This window comes from Periplaneta americana, chromosome 4 (genome assembly GCF_040183065.1).
Source record: "Periplaneta americana isolate PAMFEO1 chromosome 4, P.americana_PAMFEO1_priV1, whole genome shotgun sequence".
In the NCBI taxonomy this organism is placed as follows: domain Eukaryota; kingdom Metazoa; phylum Arthropoda; class Insecta; order Blattodea; family Blattidae; genus Periplaneta; species Periplaneta americana.
The window spans coordinates 17,114,011-17,130,707 of NC_091120.1; the positions used below are offsets into that span (position 1 = coordinate 17,114,011).

A 16,697-nucleotide genomic window follows, 5' to 3' on the forward strand; every position below is an offset into this window, starting at 1 on the left:
TAAGTAAATATGTATTTACATATAAATCCTTTCCCTGAATATGACTTTTCGCATATTTCATGAGTATGTAATAAAATAATATAGAACAATTTGTTTGAGCAAACAAACAAAATATACGCCGCATATTTAATGAGTTTGCAATAAAATAATAGACTATAGAACAATTTGTCTGAGCAAAAGCACAAAATATATGTCGCATATTTCATGAGTTTCCAATACAACAATATACGATAATTTGTTTGAGCAAAAAAGAAAAAAACAATAAAATGTACGTCTCATATTTCATGGGTTTGCAATAAAAGAATATACAACAATTTGTTTGAGCAAAAACAAAAAGTATGTCGCATATTTCATGAGCTTTCAATAAAATAATATACAATATCTTTGAGCATAAAAACAAAATATATTTATCATAGTTCATGAATTTGCAGTAAAATAATATACAACAATTTGTTTGAGCAAAATAATAATAATAATAATAATAATAATAATAATAATAATAATAATAAAATATGTCGGATATTTCATGAGTTTGCAGTAAAATAATATAAAACAACTTTTTTGAGCAAGAAAAAAGAACAAAATAGGCTAACTTATATGTCGCATATTTCATGAGTTTGCAATAAAATAATATAGAATATCTTTGAGCATAAAAACAAAATATATTTATCATATTTCATGAGTTTGCAGTAAAATAATGTAGCCTACAACATTTTATTTGAGCAAAAAACAAAATGTATGTCGCATATTTCATGAGATTGCAGTAAAATAATATACAACAATTTGTTTGAGCAAAAAAAAAAAAAAAAAAAAAAAAAAAAAAAAAAAAAAAAAAAAAAAAAAAAACATCGCATATTTCATGAGCTTGCAATGAAATAATATACAATTTTTTTGAGAAAAAACTAAAATGTATGAGTCATGAGTTTGCAATAAAATAATACACAACAATTTGTTTGAGCAAACAGAATATAATATGTCACATATTTCATGAGTTTGCAATAATATAATATACAACAATTTGTTTGAGCAAACAAAATATAATATGTCACATATTTCATGAGTTTGCAATAATATAATATACAACAATTTGTTTGAGCAAACAAAATATAATATGTCACATATTTCATGAGTTTGCAATAAAATAATACACAACAATTTGTTTGAGCAAACAGAATATAATATGTCACATATTTCATGAGTTTGCAATAATATAATATACAAAAATTTGTTTGAGCACTGTAAATTATTATTCTCGCTCAACAGGGGTTGTTTGTAGAATTGCATAAGAATAATTTTACCTTATTAATAAGCTGCGCGACACCTATCACAGTTTTCTGCCCATTCACGATGGGCATGCAGAGAATACTCTTGGTGAGGAAGCCATCCTCGTCTTCACGCATTTCGTGGTTCATCCAAGTGGACACGTCGCCGATGTTGAGAATCTGCAACAGTAACAAGTTCACATCGTGACGCGCGATGCTTATTGCAATATTTGCATCTCGCTTCTCACCACAACTTATGCGCTTGTCAAAATCGACTTGAGGGACGAAACGCCGCGCATTTAGACTTTATCTGTGTGCGTTGTCTGAAATGCGGAAGGTTAAGATAAACGGTTGGAAGAAGAAGTGTTGTCAGAATTTTATATTGTTAGGGATGGTAGAATAAATGCCTCGCAAATGAAATTTATACGATCCTTGTCAGATGCTACACTGAAGGCTCATAAATGAAAACAGCATTCTCTTAAGATGCCACAATACCGCCTACCACCTTTTAAGATTTTACATTGCAGGCCTACTCTCCGAAGACATAATACTTAGGACGACCACTCCACAGATGGACTGATCAACTCTCTTATGTATTCGCAGGATGGGAATGGTACCCACACTGCAATTCGAAGAAGTAGAAGAAGAAGAAGAAGGAATGGTAGTACTGATCTTTCCGAACATATATAAACATTTCATGATATTTATAATATATGCTTTTTTTTACTTCTTTACCTATCTTTTTTCTTTCAGATTTTTTAACAGTTGCTAAACACATAAAACTTTGATATGAGCAGAATATACAGGCTGATTCACGAGGACTTACCGTCACTTACGGGGTTTATTACCGAAGACATTCTGAGCAAAAAATATCATACAAACCTTTGTCCTAATCGCAATATTTTCGAAGTTACATTAATTTGAAGTTGTTAATAAAATATCTTTTTTCTGTAGTTTCACGGGTAAAAAAAAAATATTACAAATGGTAGAGAATGAACTCGATGTAGTCCCACACGACATATTGCTGGTTAAACTACAATCAACGGGGGTTGACTTCAGAGTACCCCAGTGGATCAAGAAATTTTTAACTTGTCACACTCATAGAGTACGTGTCGGGGAAGAATTATCGAGTCCAATAGAAATTTCTTCCGGAGTCCCACAGGGGAGTGTATTGGGGCCGCTCCTATTCCTGGCTTTGGTAAATGATCTGCCAGTTAACATCATGTCCAGGGTTCGCTTATTTGCGGATGATTGTATCGTATACAGGGAAATAAGAAGTTATGAAAATACTACTCTTCTTCAGAATGACTTCAATAGAATAAACGACTGGGCAATGGTCAACAAAACGAAAATAAATTCTCTAAAGAGGAAAGCCGTCAGGTGCGACAATATTGAGACAATGAATGCGAATCAGGTGCGACAATATGGAGATAATGAATGCGAATCAAATGCGATAATATGGAGACAATGAATGCGAATCAGGTGCGACAATATGGAGACAATGCATGCTAATCAGGTGCGACAATATGGAGACAATGAATGCGAATCAGGTGCGACAATATGCAGACAATGAATGCGAATCAGGTGCGACAATATGGAGACAATGAATGCGAATCAGGTACAATAATATGGAGACAAGGAATGCGAATCAGGTACGATAATATGGAGACAATGAACGCGAATCAGGTGCGATAATATGGAGACAATGAATGCGAATCAGGTACGACAATATGGAGACAATGAATGTGAATCAGGTGCGATAATATGGAGACAATGAATGCAAATCAGGTGCGACAATATGGAGACAATGAATGCGAATCAGGTGCGAAAATATGGAGACAATGAATGCGAATCAGATGCGACAATATGGAGACAATGAATGCGAATCAGGTGCGACAATATGGGGACAATGAATGCGAATCAGGTGCGACAATATGGAGACAATGAATGCGAATCAGGTGCGACAATATGGAGACAATGAATGCGAATCAGGTGCGACAATATGGAGACAATGAATGCGAATCAGGTGCGATAATATGGAGACAATGAATGCGAATCAGGTGCGCTAATATGGAGACAATGAATGCGAATCAGGTGCGACAATATGGAGACAATGAATGCGAATCAGGTGCGATAATACAGAGACAATGAATGCGGATCAGATGCGATAATATGGAGAAAATGAATGCGAATCAGGTGCGATAATATGGAGAAAATGAATGCGAATCAGGTGCGCTAATATGGAGACAATGAATGCGAATCAGGTGCGACAATATGGAGACAATGAATGCGAATCAGGTGCGATAATACAGAGACAATGAATGCGAATCAGGTGCGATAATATGGAGAAAATGAATGCGAATCAAGTGCGATAATACAGAGACAATGAATGCGGATCAGATGCGATAATATGGAGAAAATGAATGCGAATCAGGTGCGATAATATGGAGAAAATGAATGCGAATCAGGTGCGCTAATATGGAGACAATGAATGCGAATCAGGAGCGACAATATGGTGACAATTATTGCGAATCAGGTGCGAAAATATGGAGACAATGAATGGGAATCAGTTGCGACAATATGGAGAAAATGAATGCGAATCAGGTGCGATAATATGGAGACAATGAAAGCGAATCAGATGCGACAATATGGAGACAATGAATGCGGATCAGGTGCGACAATATGGAGATAATGAATGCGAATCAGGTGTGACAATATAGAGATAATTAATGCGTATCAGGTGCGAAAATATGGAGACAATGAATGCAAATCAGGTGCGATAATATGGAGACAATGAATGCGAATCAGGTGCGACAATATGGAGACAATGAATGCGAATCAGGTGCGATAATTTGGAGACAATGAATGCGAATCAGGTGCGACAATATGGTGATAATTAATGCGAATCAGGTGCGAAAACATGGAGACAATGAATGGGAATCAGGTGCGATAATATGGAGACAATGAATGCGGATCAGGTGCGACAATATGGAGACAATGAATGGGAATCAGATGCGACAAGATCATTTCAACAGTATTACAGTGACAGATAATAGTGATTGGTTGAAACTGAACGTAGTATTACACGGGATTGGTTGCTGACTGCATGAGCGAAGTAGTCAATAGAATCTGCCCTCATTAATGGTAACAGTACTGTAAATATTATGCATCAGAGACTCGAGAGCGAACGTAAAAACGTAGTGACGTGTCGAGAAAGTCACTGTGGGGGAAGTTTAATATGCAGAGAGCGGCATCACTGCTGTGTTGTCCCGTGACTCGGGGCGCAGGTCTCATTACTCCATGGAGGAGTGTGCGGTCATGCGGACTGCGCCAATTTGAACACCTGACGGAACCGCTTCGACGCCACGGGCCAGCGCAAACACTAACTTCTCAGAGTTATTCGACCACACCACTGTTGTTACTCTTAGCCTTAACCCATCAACGCTATTCCTCTGCTACGCAGTTTTATACAGGGCGTTCAAAATTTCAATGTCCAAACTTCTGTTTCGAGTTCTCCACACTTCTACCCCAAATTATCTTCGTTCCCAGTTTAACTACTTATCCTCCAGTCACAATCTAAACACCAGGTAACAGGAGACCCAAATCCTAGCAATTCCTGCCCATAGAACATCCCACTATTCATCCTCTTTTACTGTCTCCGTCCCCCGTGAATGGAATTCTTTACATCAGAAGATTAGGGGCTGCCAGACAATAACCACTTTCAAGAAAAGGCTGAACGATTTCTTATGGGCGCAGTCAGATTGGAGTTATACTTGTGATCGAGCTTAATAATTTAATTTAATTTAGGTATGACTATCATTACTATTATTATTATTATTATTGTTATTATTATTATTATTATTATTATTATTATTATTATTATTATTATTAAATAATTGTTTTATTGGTGTTGTGAAGATGAAAAGAATTGTCATTGTATTATATTAATTATGTATTATATTGTCTTGTATTGCAGTATTGTATTGCTTTGAATTGTATTGTATTATATTGTATTAATTATGTTATATTCATAGCATTGTAGTAATTTTCTATCATACTGGTTGAGTGGAAGAGAAGGCCGAATGGCCTTGACTCTGCCAGTTAAAATAAACCATTATTATTATTATTATTATTATTATTATTATTATTATTATTATTATTATTATTATTATTATTCTATGGTTCGTAGAGGAAACCAAAACTTTGTTTTATAATTTCAAGGAAAAATTGTTCCGGTGCCTGGTATTGATCCCGGGACCCTTCGCTTGGCGCGCGAACGCTCTTCCGACTGATCTACCCCAGGATCTATACACGACACCGTTACAATTTCTCCTTTATATCCACACGACTCAAATGAGCTGACAAGAGGCCAGAACTCAATTAGCCTATGAGTGCACGCAAATACTTGTGTGGATACAAAGGAGAAATTGTGACGGTGTCGTGTATAGTTCCTGGGGTAGCTCAGTCGGAAGAGCGATCGCGCGGTAAGCGAAGGGTCCCGGGATCGATACCCGGCCCCGGAACAATTTTTCCTTGAAATTATTCAAACCTGCTTTACAGGGAGCTACAACCTGAAAGCCAGATTTGTATAATTTTTTTTTTTTTTGTTAAATAAGCATGGGCCAGAAACTCATACCGGATGAGTGCTGAGTGCAGAGGAGGACACCAAAACATATGATCCTGTTAACAAATGAGCCGTTCAGAGCAGAAGTGGTGTAAGTCAAGAATGGGTAATGAGGGTTAAAGTAAACATTCTGTAAAAACAGGGCAAAGTAGCAATTAATATTCAATATATTTAAATTATTACTAGTCAGTGGATAGCAAGAAGGACATATTAATTGCTACTTTGCGCTGTATTTTACAGAATTTTTACTTTAAACCTCATTACCCAATTTTGACTTACACCACTTTTGTTCTGAACGGTTCAAATAATGACTAGACTTTGAAGTTGAGGCACATTTAGTCTGAAGTTAAGAACACACAGAATAGCACAGTGTTTACAAAGCAGCTTGCAAGATAGTCTTCTTCCCTCATATAGATGTTATATTAGTTGAATTGAACTGTTGCAAAAAAAATAAATAAATAAACTTTCGCCTGAAGGAGAAACGTAAATATTATGTTGGTCAGAATACAGTGTTATCGTTCTCTGGTATAGAAACGTAATATTTTTTTTAGGTCTATAAACAGACAGGGCAATACTATTTACAAAGAAGCTGTGTATCAATTTTCGTAATAATAATAATAATAATAATAATAATAATAATAATAATAATAATAATAATAATAATAATAATAATCATTATAATAATAATAACACTTTATTATTAGAATATGAAAACATATTTTTGTAACTGTACATAAATTACAATATAAGGGATAGAACCAACATAAATAATATAAAAAAATTACAATATAAGAAAAAGAAGCGACATAAATATAGTAATTATAAAATATAGGTCACAAAAATAGATTTGTTCTTTTTTTATTTATTTTTTCGTTGTTGGTAACTCTATAGCATCTATTAGATGCTTTATGCTTGTGTTAACAGATGGAGTTACTTGCCAACAATGTGACACTGAAACGTGTGTTCAGGTTACTGCCCAGCGACAGTCCTGATGTATTTTATATTTGTGATGATTGGTTAATTAATATTAACCCGGCACACTCACAATCATATTCACATTCATACAAATTCAAGAAAAATTCACCGAGAGCCGAACCCGGGAATCGAACCCAGGACCTCCTGATCTGGAAGCCAGCATGCTGACCAACAGACCACGGAGGCAGTCTGGAGATAATAAGATTATTATAAAAGAAACAAAATTTAGATAAAACATTTAAGAAAGAATATATTCTATTTAATATAAATTAAACTCCCTTATGGTAAAGCACTTGTTCTTAGGAAAAACTGTGCATAGATTAGTTTAGGCCTAATAAATCATTACCAAGAAACGAAGATAATATTATAATTACAATCAAAATAACTCAAATATAGAATTTAGTAAGAATTTAATATTAGCAAGAAATCAGAATGAAAGTTTTGTAGGTTGACTTCATAACAGAATAGAGTAAGCTGACAATGAAATTAATGAAATTGAAGCAGCGGTAGCTATTACAAATTAACAAGATACTTGTTGAAAATACATATTATGTTAAATATAATATGTTATTCTACATTATGAACATTTACTTCTGTAGTTAAACTGAACAACGATTTATCTGAAATGCAGGTCAATGTGCTGGTAAAATTTTTCTGGCACATACGAAACAAAAAATCTACTCGACAGAACACAGATGGATCGGACTTCAGACAAATGTTGTGCACGTGGTGGCATGTACAGACTCGGGAGAAGAATTCACATCTGCATGTCGAATTTTAACAAACAGAAGGGATTTCGAAACTCTTCTCTTCGCGTGTATTACTCGACAAAGGAGTCGATTATATTCAAAACTTCTTTCCCAAAATGAAGCTACAGAAATGTGGATCTGATTTTACAATAAAGATAAAACTTCCCATGCTTTAATATCCCAGAAAACAAAGAAGGAAAATTGGGAAAATGAAACTGCACAAAATTAAAGAGGAACTCAAAACATACATAATTTTTGTTAGCAATTATTTCAAATTCAATTGAAACTTAATGCAATGAAATGAACGAAGAATGAATGAATGAATGATTGGGTGAATATAAAATAAAATATATCACATTTTTAAATTGCAGAAATGCTTGAATGACAGTTCAATAAAAACCACGAATAAAAGTATCTATAGGACTAATAAAGCGATAAAAGGCAAAATAGTTGCAATTAGCGGGAAATGTGTAATGCAAAATACTTATCTAATTCATAACACCAGTGTTTTACTTTTACCAAACTAGTAATGACAGTATTGTTGGTGGTACGATGATGATGATGATGATGATAAGAGGATGAATAAAACAGATGAAATGGTAGCAATAGCCTATAGATACTTATATAGACTATTCAACTTATAGAGTGAATTTGGCCAATAACGTTTCAGAACCGCCTTAAAATCAACCAATCACAGTTGTGTTTCTTGAGAAGACGCTTTGTAAGGAAACATCTTATCTGATACTACGACTCGTACAATACTTCAGTGTCAATCACATAAAATCAAGAAATGCCAACAAAATTTAACTTTGAAAATTGCGTTTTCAATGATTGTAACTTCAAGCAATAAATAAATGTCTGTAAAAAATCTTTCGTGTTTTCATTCTGTTAATGTAACATTTCAGCTTATCTTACTTTTGAGGTTAAGCATTGTTGTTTCGTATTCCCGCTCTGAGTAGTTGGCAATAGTATTTAGTAAGCCGTGATAGGTAGCAGTTTGTTTTTGAACTTCATTACAAGGAAACATAATCATGTCTCATTGCTGTGTTTTATTATTATTATTATCATTATTATTATTATTATTATTATTATTATTATTATTATTGTTATTTACGTAAGTATAATTCGGTTTTGCAAGTTATTTCATTTTATTCGTTGAATTATCTTATTAAATTGCATTCGTGTATTACTACAGATAAGAATCTATCCATTGCTGCTCTACCCGCAAAATGTCACAGGCCTATGGAACAGAACCACTCTACTTTCGATAAACCGTGCATTATCTGACTGAGCTATCGCTGAAACATCCGAAGGAAAATCTTTAAGGTGCACTTAAATCGCGGAAACGTCATCACCACTTACATTAAATTCATATCCAAACTCGATTGCATAATGCTTCTTTCAGAAAGTGTTTGGAGCGAAAAAGGATCTCAAAAGCCTCGTGTCTTCCATTATGACTAGTGTTTTAAGATCGTTTCAGACGTCTGTTACGTCGTAAATGGAGTCATGGGCTTCACAGCCTACAGCACCTACCTAAAGGGCACCCCCGAAACGTAAAACAATAACATTTGAAGAGCCCACTACAAAAAGGGGGAATGTCGAATTTATTTCATTTTGCAGAAAATGAAATTTAAACTTTGGCATTCCCCGTTTTTGTGCTGTATCCCAATTCGTCAACATGATGCAGATCTGGAATTATCATGTTACTTGCATTGCAACAAAGTGTATTGTATTCGACTCCCTTTGATCTAAGTACTGAACCTTCATCTCATTTTTCACAAATTTACGACATTCTCCCTTTTTGCAGTGGACTCTTCATTTGTTTCCAGCATGGAAAATCGATTTAGAAGCCATACGGAAATATATCAAGCTCAATTTCGACTGCCGGTGGACTTAATTAGGGAAAACACGGGGATTTTACTGGATTCAAGTAAAGAGATAGGTTTGGAAGTAAATCCTGAAAAGACAAAGTATATGATTATGTCTCGTGACGAGAATATTGTACGAAATGGAAATGTAAAAATTGGAAATTTATCTTTCGAAGAGGTGGAGAAGTTCAAATATCTTGGAGCAACAGTAACAAATATAAATGATACTCGGGAGGAAATTAAACACAGAATAAATAAGGGAAATGCCTGTTATTATTCGGTTGAGAAGCTTTTATCATCCAGTCTGCTGTCAAAAAATCTGAAAGTTAGAATTTATAAAACAGTTATATTACCGGTTGTTCTTTATGGTTGTGAAACTTGGACTCTCACTTTGAGAGAGGAACATAGGTTAAGGGTTTTTGAGAGTAAGGTTCTCAGGAAAATATTTGGGGCTAAGAGGGATGAAGTTACAGGAGAATGGAGAAAGTTACACAACACAGAACTGCACGCATTGTATTCTTCACCTGACATAACTAGGAACATTAAATCCAGACGTTTGAGATGGGCAGGGCTTGTAGCACGTATGGAGGAATCCAGAAATGCATATAGAGTGTTAGTTGGGAGGCCAGAGGGAAAAAGACCTCTAGGGAGGCCGAGACGTAGATGGGAAGATAATATTAAAATGGATTTAAGGGAGGTGGGATATGATGGTAGAGACTGGATTAATCTTGCTCAGGATAGGGACCGATGGCAGGCTTATGTGAGGCGGCAATGAACCTCCTTAAAAGCCAGTAAGTAAGTAGGTGGACTTAATACGGTTTGAAACGATCAGACATCACAGCATGGAAGATCGAATAAGAAGCTATACGAAAATGTATCAAGCTTTATTTTGTCCATCGGTGGACTTAATACAGTTTGAAATGATGCTATTTAAGTCATGTTGCTCTTAAAAGCTAGAAAATGAACAGAAGCTGTGATACATATTATATCTGGTTCCTGTGGAAGGGATTAAATATCCACACGGCTACCGGAAATCAAACCAGAGTGTACCGGTTTTGCTGTTACGAACGCTATCTTTCGAAGCATAGTGTATGGCCCATATTCCGCTATCAGGTGTCTAATTCTTCCGCTGTAATGTGGAGTGCATAACTTCGCGGCTGACACATTAGCCTGTAATGGTAGCTTGAGGGGCACGGGAAATGGGATCAGAGTTTTGAAACGTCAGCTTTAAACCATTTGGTTCCCTCCGCGACGCGCAAACATTATCACGTTAGTGCCCTCTACTGCGGTGAAACATGACACATTGTCTGCAATGAGACAACTCATAAAACCTTTAATACGGACCGCTGAATTCGATATTACAATAGCGAGCGGCGTCGAACAATCTATAATTTACCATGGGCTAGATTACATGGCGCTAATTACGATCCCACGTCCCTGTAAATGCAGGAATCCGAACCATTCACCCACTGACTGACAGTATAATATGTAGAAGTGAAGCAGGGACCTCAGCAGAGTGGTCAGAACGCCCTCTTTCCGAAACGGATATCGGTAGGGACCGGATTTATATGGAATATCAAGGTGTGAAATATGTACATATTTATGTAAGAAAAATAAGCTGAATTACTTACTGGCTTTTAAGGAACCCGGAGGTTCATTGCCGCCCTCACGTAAGCCCACCGCCAGTCCCTATCCTGAGTAAGATTAATCCAGTCTCTATCATCATATCCCACCTCCCTCAAATCCATTTTAATATCTTCCCATCTACGTCTCGGGCTCCTCAAAGGTCTTTTTCCCTCTGGCCTCCCAACTAATACTCTATATGCATTTCTGGATTCGCCCATACGTGCTACATGCCCTACCCATCTCAAACGTCTGGATTTAATGTTCTTAATTATGTCAGGTGAAGGATGCAATGCGTGCAGCTCTGCGTTGTGTAACTTTCTCCATTCTCCTGTAACTTCATCCCTTTTAGCCCCATATATTTTCCTAAGAACCTTATTCTCAAACACCCTTAATCTCTGTTCCTCTCTCAAAGTGAGAGTCCAAGTTTCACAGCCATACAGAACAACCGGTAACATAACTGTTTTATAAATTCTGTCAGATTTTTTGACAGCAGACTAGATGACAAAAACTTCTCAAACGAATAATAACAGGCATTTCCCATATTTATTTTGCGTTTAATTTCCTCCCGAATATCATTTATAATTGTTACTGTTGCTCCAAAATATTTGAATATGTACCAAAATATGTAAAATTATGAAAATATTTAATATCAATATCTGGGAAGTATAGGATAGGGAAGACTCTCATTTCCTATAGGTCTACTAAATTTAAAGTAAAGAGGTCAAGCAATAATCTGAAAAGGTATCTATTAGATTCTTTTAACATCTTTCCAGTTTGTTCCTTCACTCCAGCTTCTTTTCAAAAGTCAGCTACTTTATTGCTGCTCATGTCGGACTTGACACGGGGTTTCCCTGGAAGGATTAGGAAGAGGGTGGGTAAGGTTGCAAATTGCATGGGGACGACTTGTTAAGACGTGTGCAAAACAATTATAGTTCGAGACAAATCATGTCGTCCTCGACCCACTCCACCGCATGAAGGCAACGCTACTTTCCGAGTGATTTTTACAATACAAGGTAGTTGTATGAGAAAGGCTGCCTTTTGTTCACTCATATTTACAGTGGGTGGGATGGGGTGAGTGCCTCTATTACTTTCTGGAACTAAGGACGTTATGTTTCGTCCCGAAATATATCCTTTCTTAGATAGGTAAAGACGCTTTTTAAATCTGTGTGATTATTTCAAATTGTAAACTTCCCCAGCAGAAGTTTTTTTTCCCCTTTTAGAGAAGTAAAAATGAATAAAACCTCTAAATATATAGATTTATGTAGCCTAATACCAAGACATAATATGTAATGTGGGCTAAATATGTAAAAATATGTAGTATCAAATTTGGATATATTAATGGTAATTACAAGATTCACAAAGATTTGTTATTTATATACGGTTAGGTTGAAAGGAATATAATATGTAATTACATAAAAATTCGGTTCCTAGATATCGGGTTTCAATTTTAAAATTCCTTTGCGGAACGAAAAGTTACATTTGTTCAGAAAAACATTTCTGCACATTCAAAGGACAAAACTAAATTTCTTTCAATAATTTATTATCATAATATGCTGCTCTCTTAAATTGACTGAGCATATTGGAAATTAAGGTGTTAGGTACAGCTTACAGGAGTAAAATTTTGGAAATATACAACATTTTTTCCCTCCATTATTGTATCTTGTACAAAAATGAAAATTAGTATTTATAACACACTGTCCTTCTGCTATATGAAAAAAAATATTTTTACGATTTAAAAATTATTATTTATATTCCTTTTTTCAAAATTCAGTTCACTGTGCAGTGATGCAGCACTTTCAACATAACTCAAAAAATATCCAACATTCTGTGATGAAATTTTTTTTTGTGAATGTATGCTTGTCATATGTACAATATGATGCAAGGTCACTTCTCTACCTTTGATAGAGTGTCTAATAAAAAATAAATTCATTTTTAAAAATGGTCAAATATCAGTATTTTCTTCTAACACAAAATAAAAAAAATATTTATTAAGGAATGTAGTTGAAAGAGCATGATATTGTAAACATGAGTTTCAGCAATAAAATAAAAGAGAGAGAACATGAAAAGGTAACAAGTTTATGAGTTATGAGAGAAACGCTTCATCACTGCACAGTAAAATACCACCATTTTGAATTTTGAAAAGAAATATATAAATAATTTTTTTTTAAATCGTAAAAATATTATTTTCGTATAGCAGAAGGACAGTGTGTTACACATACCAATTTTCATTATTGTACAAGATACAATAATGGAGGAAAAGATGTTGAATATTTCCAAAAAATTTACTGCTGTAAGCTGTACCTAACCCCTTAAATCATTGGCATTTCCAAAATATGCTTTCAAAGGTTTCACATAAAAAATTTATCTAGAAAAGGAAGCGAAAACGGGCAAAGTTGTATGAAACTTTTTTTGTTTGAAAAATCTCAAAGAATAACGCAGTGAAATGGAATCGATCATTTTGAAAAGAGGTCATCTCCAATTTTTTTTTTCAAAAAATGAATATTTTGACGGATTCGCATTTCTGGAGGAATCTAGTCATACATTCGATATGAAAACAGGACGTTCTTCATCCGTTAAATCTCTTCTAGACAAGGTCACATTGAAGCGTTCATTTTAAGAAGAGTTCCTAGAAATAACCCGTTTTCAAAATGATGTATGTGACGTACGCACTGACACCTAAACAAAAATTTTAGGGAATTTAATATTGAAGGTAACGATTAAAAAAAAATATTTCTTGAAGGAATAGGTAAAAGATCCTAGACTATGTTGTTGATGTAGGTCTTTAAAACATTCCAGTAAAAGAATCATGCGGACATTTAATTAATTGTATATTTTATTACGTAAATGCTTTACGTTTGAAAAAATATGCAAATTTGATTTTATTTTTACTGCTGTTTTAATATTCTGGTTCGTGTTTTATAAAGTGTAATATACAGGGTGTCCCATTTATCTTGTTCACCTATTGTAACTTTTTTGTTTGGATAAGTACTGGAATTTTTGTTTTTGAGAGTTATGTTAGAACGAGGGGCTAACATTAGTGTAGAGATTTGGTGCATGTAACTACATTATGGTAGAAGATACACATGACATCATCAATTTTTCAAATAGCACTACATGTTACATTGTTTACACACATTAATACGAGTTCAAAAATGTTTCACAATGTCACCTTCCTAATCAATAACAACAACAAAACGAAACAAAAACATACTTCCAATGTGATAATGTTATGCTTTGAGAATCACAGATGTTCCAAATGGTGACCATTCACATTAATGCACATTCGAAGGCGTTCCCCGAAAGACCGTATGACTGCCCGGCATGTTGCTGGCTGAATGGACACACAAGCCTTTCGAACGCGTTGCTGCATGTCGTCTGGTGTTGTAAGAATGTTCTGGTACACACTGTCCTTTACAGTTCCTCACAGGAAGAAGTCGAGTGACGACAGGTCGGGAGAACGTGCAGGCCACTGTACGTGGATTGTGGCGTGGAAGGTTGTTGTGGTTTGTTTACATGTTAAGACAGCAAACACACAACACATGACGTGTAAGGACGTCAGTCGTCTTTCGTTTTGTGTAAGTTAATGCACAAGATGAATCGGGCACCATAACAAACGGCACATTCTGATGGCATTATTTCTGCATTTTGTTGCTGTTATTGATTGGGAAGGTAACATTGTGATACATTTTTAAACTCGTCTTAATGTGTGTAATCAATGTAACGTGATTAAAGTATGTAGTGCTATTTGAAAAATTGATGACGTCACGTGTATCTTGTACCATAATGTAGTTACATGCACCAAATCTCTACACTAATGTTAGCCCCTCGTTCTAACATAACTCTCAAAAACAAAAATTCCAGTACTTATCCAAACAAAATAGTAATATGCGGTACAAGAGCGGTATGTTGATGTTTTCATGTTCGAGGAAAAGATTGAAAAAGCGAAACGTAGTTGAGCTTTTTTAATTCCCGAGAACATGAAAACAAACATACCGCTCGTGTATCGTACATTATTTTGTGCGAAGATCGTTTATTACATACCTGAAAGAGGAATTTCTAATTAGTTGCAATGAAATCTCCATCTTGGTTTCTGTTCAATGACGGCAACTTTTAAAAACTAAAATATCTATCTTCAACATTGTTGCTATAAAATGTTTTCTGTGTTTACTATATTCCAGCAGGCCGTGATATACGTCTGTCTTTTTTTTCCCCCCAGTCTATAAATGCGAACTTAAAACAAACGATAAGGTTATGTAATGATTTATTTTTCATTTTAATATTTTAACAATATTATTTATATAACATATTGCAGTAATAACATCGGCATCTGGAATCTTGTTGATTTGTTCACGGCTTCCTTAATGTTACTTGCATTACAAATGCAGTAACTTTTGTGGTGTTGTAGAGTTTACTTAATTTTTGCAAATATTTAAAAACAATAATTAACAGTGCAATTTAGGTGAAATTGCAGTGGTAAGTTTCCAATTTATAATTATTACTATGTTAAACGTCTCTAAAAATAATATGTTAAAAGCCTAAAGCAGTAAAATGAATATGGCGCTTAAGCGGTAAGAAGAGGGAAATTGTTATGTGTGTTACGTTGGGAATACTGAATGTGGTATTTCACACTTACCGCGTATTGGTTTTGTGCGGAAAGCAAGCAAATACGCACGATCTCGCACAAAAGTTATAATAGGTGCACAAGATAAATGGGACACATGTATTAAGCATGCAAAGTTTTGTTTATTTAGCTTTTATAGTAGCTGAGATAAAAAAAAAATAGTTTCACTGATGGTGTAACTCCCATTTAATAGTTTCGGTACAAACTTCCTAGGTCTAGTAATTATATATCAAGTTCAAAACATATTTATAGCCTACGCAGTTCTTAATTGTGTGTAATTGAAATCATTCCCTATCAGTAATGCACAACACAGATTTTACTGCAGTAGAATGTAATCCGTCATCTCTTCTCTAGCTAGTAGTTACTAGTTATTTCGTCCTTGACACGCCTTCCATTCAATAAAATGGGTCTAATTACAGTCTAGTTTATTTCTGGAACTTGCCAATGAATCAGACAAGATAAGTGCTATACCATCCTGTCAATAAATTAAAGCTGGTCGTCTAGAATCAAGGAAGTGTGCGATCGTGTGTGTCTGTTAGCGAGGCCAATACTATGCACTACCAGCGATGTTTTCTTTTATTGTACTAAGTTACGTGGGTTGCGACGGCGCCCCACTGTCCTACTGCTAGTGTGGGTGTGTGGCCGGGCAGAGGAGGCCCTCGTGTCTCTTTGCCTCATCCTATACCCAACCAAGCTCTGATCAATACCCTGGCATCGGGGCTGGGCCCACAAAAAGACCTGTGGATCGTCTGCGAGAATAAGATCTTGATATCGCGTTAATCATTGGCCACACCTCAGTGATTTGCTCCTCTCGGATGGTGGGGGAGAACCCTGATCAAGGAAATGTTGTAGGAGATTTATTTGACAGCCGTAATCTCCGTGTAGACGGTGAGAAATAGTTCACAGACAATAAAAAGCTCCTTCAGAGGTAGTAGTATCGGGCTCGGCTGTTGCTAATGAATATATACGCAG

General features: G+C 35.3%; 1 protein-coding gene across 7 annotated transcripts in view; it reads right to left on the reverse strand.

Annotated features, from left to right (window-relative positions):
- Pde6 (phosphodiesterase 6) overlaps window positions 1-16,697 on the reverse strand; it is an 840,004-nt gene that overhangs the window by 63,976 nt on the left and 759,331 nt on the right. For all 7 annotated transcript variants that reach the window (XM_069822899.1, XM_069822895.1, XM_069822898.1 and 4 more), the window contains one exon: window positions 1,299-1,442. In XM_069822899.1, the coding sequence (XP_069679000.1) occupies window positions 1,299-1,442 (144 nt within the window). The remainder of the gene's footprint in view (window positions 1-1,298; window positions 1,443-16,697) is intronic.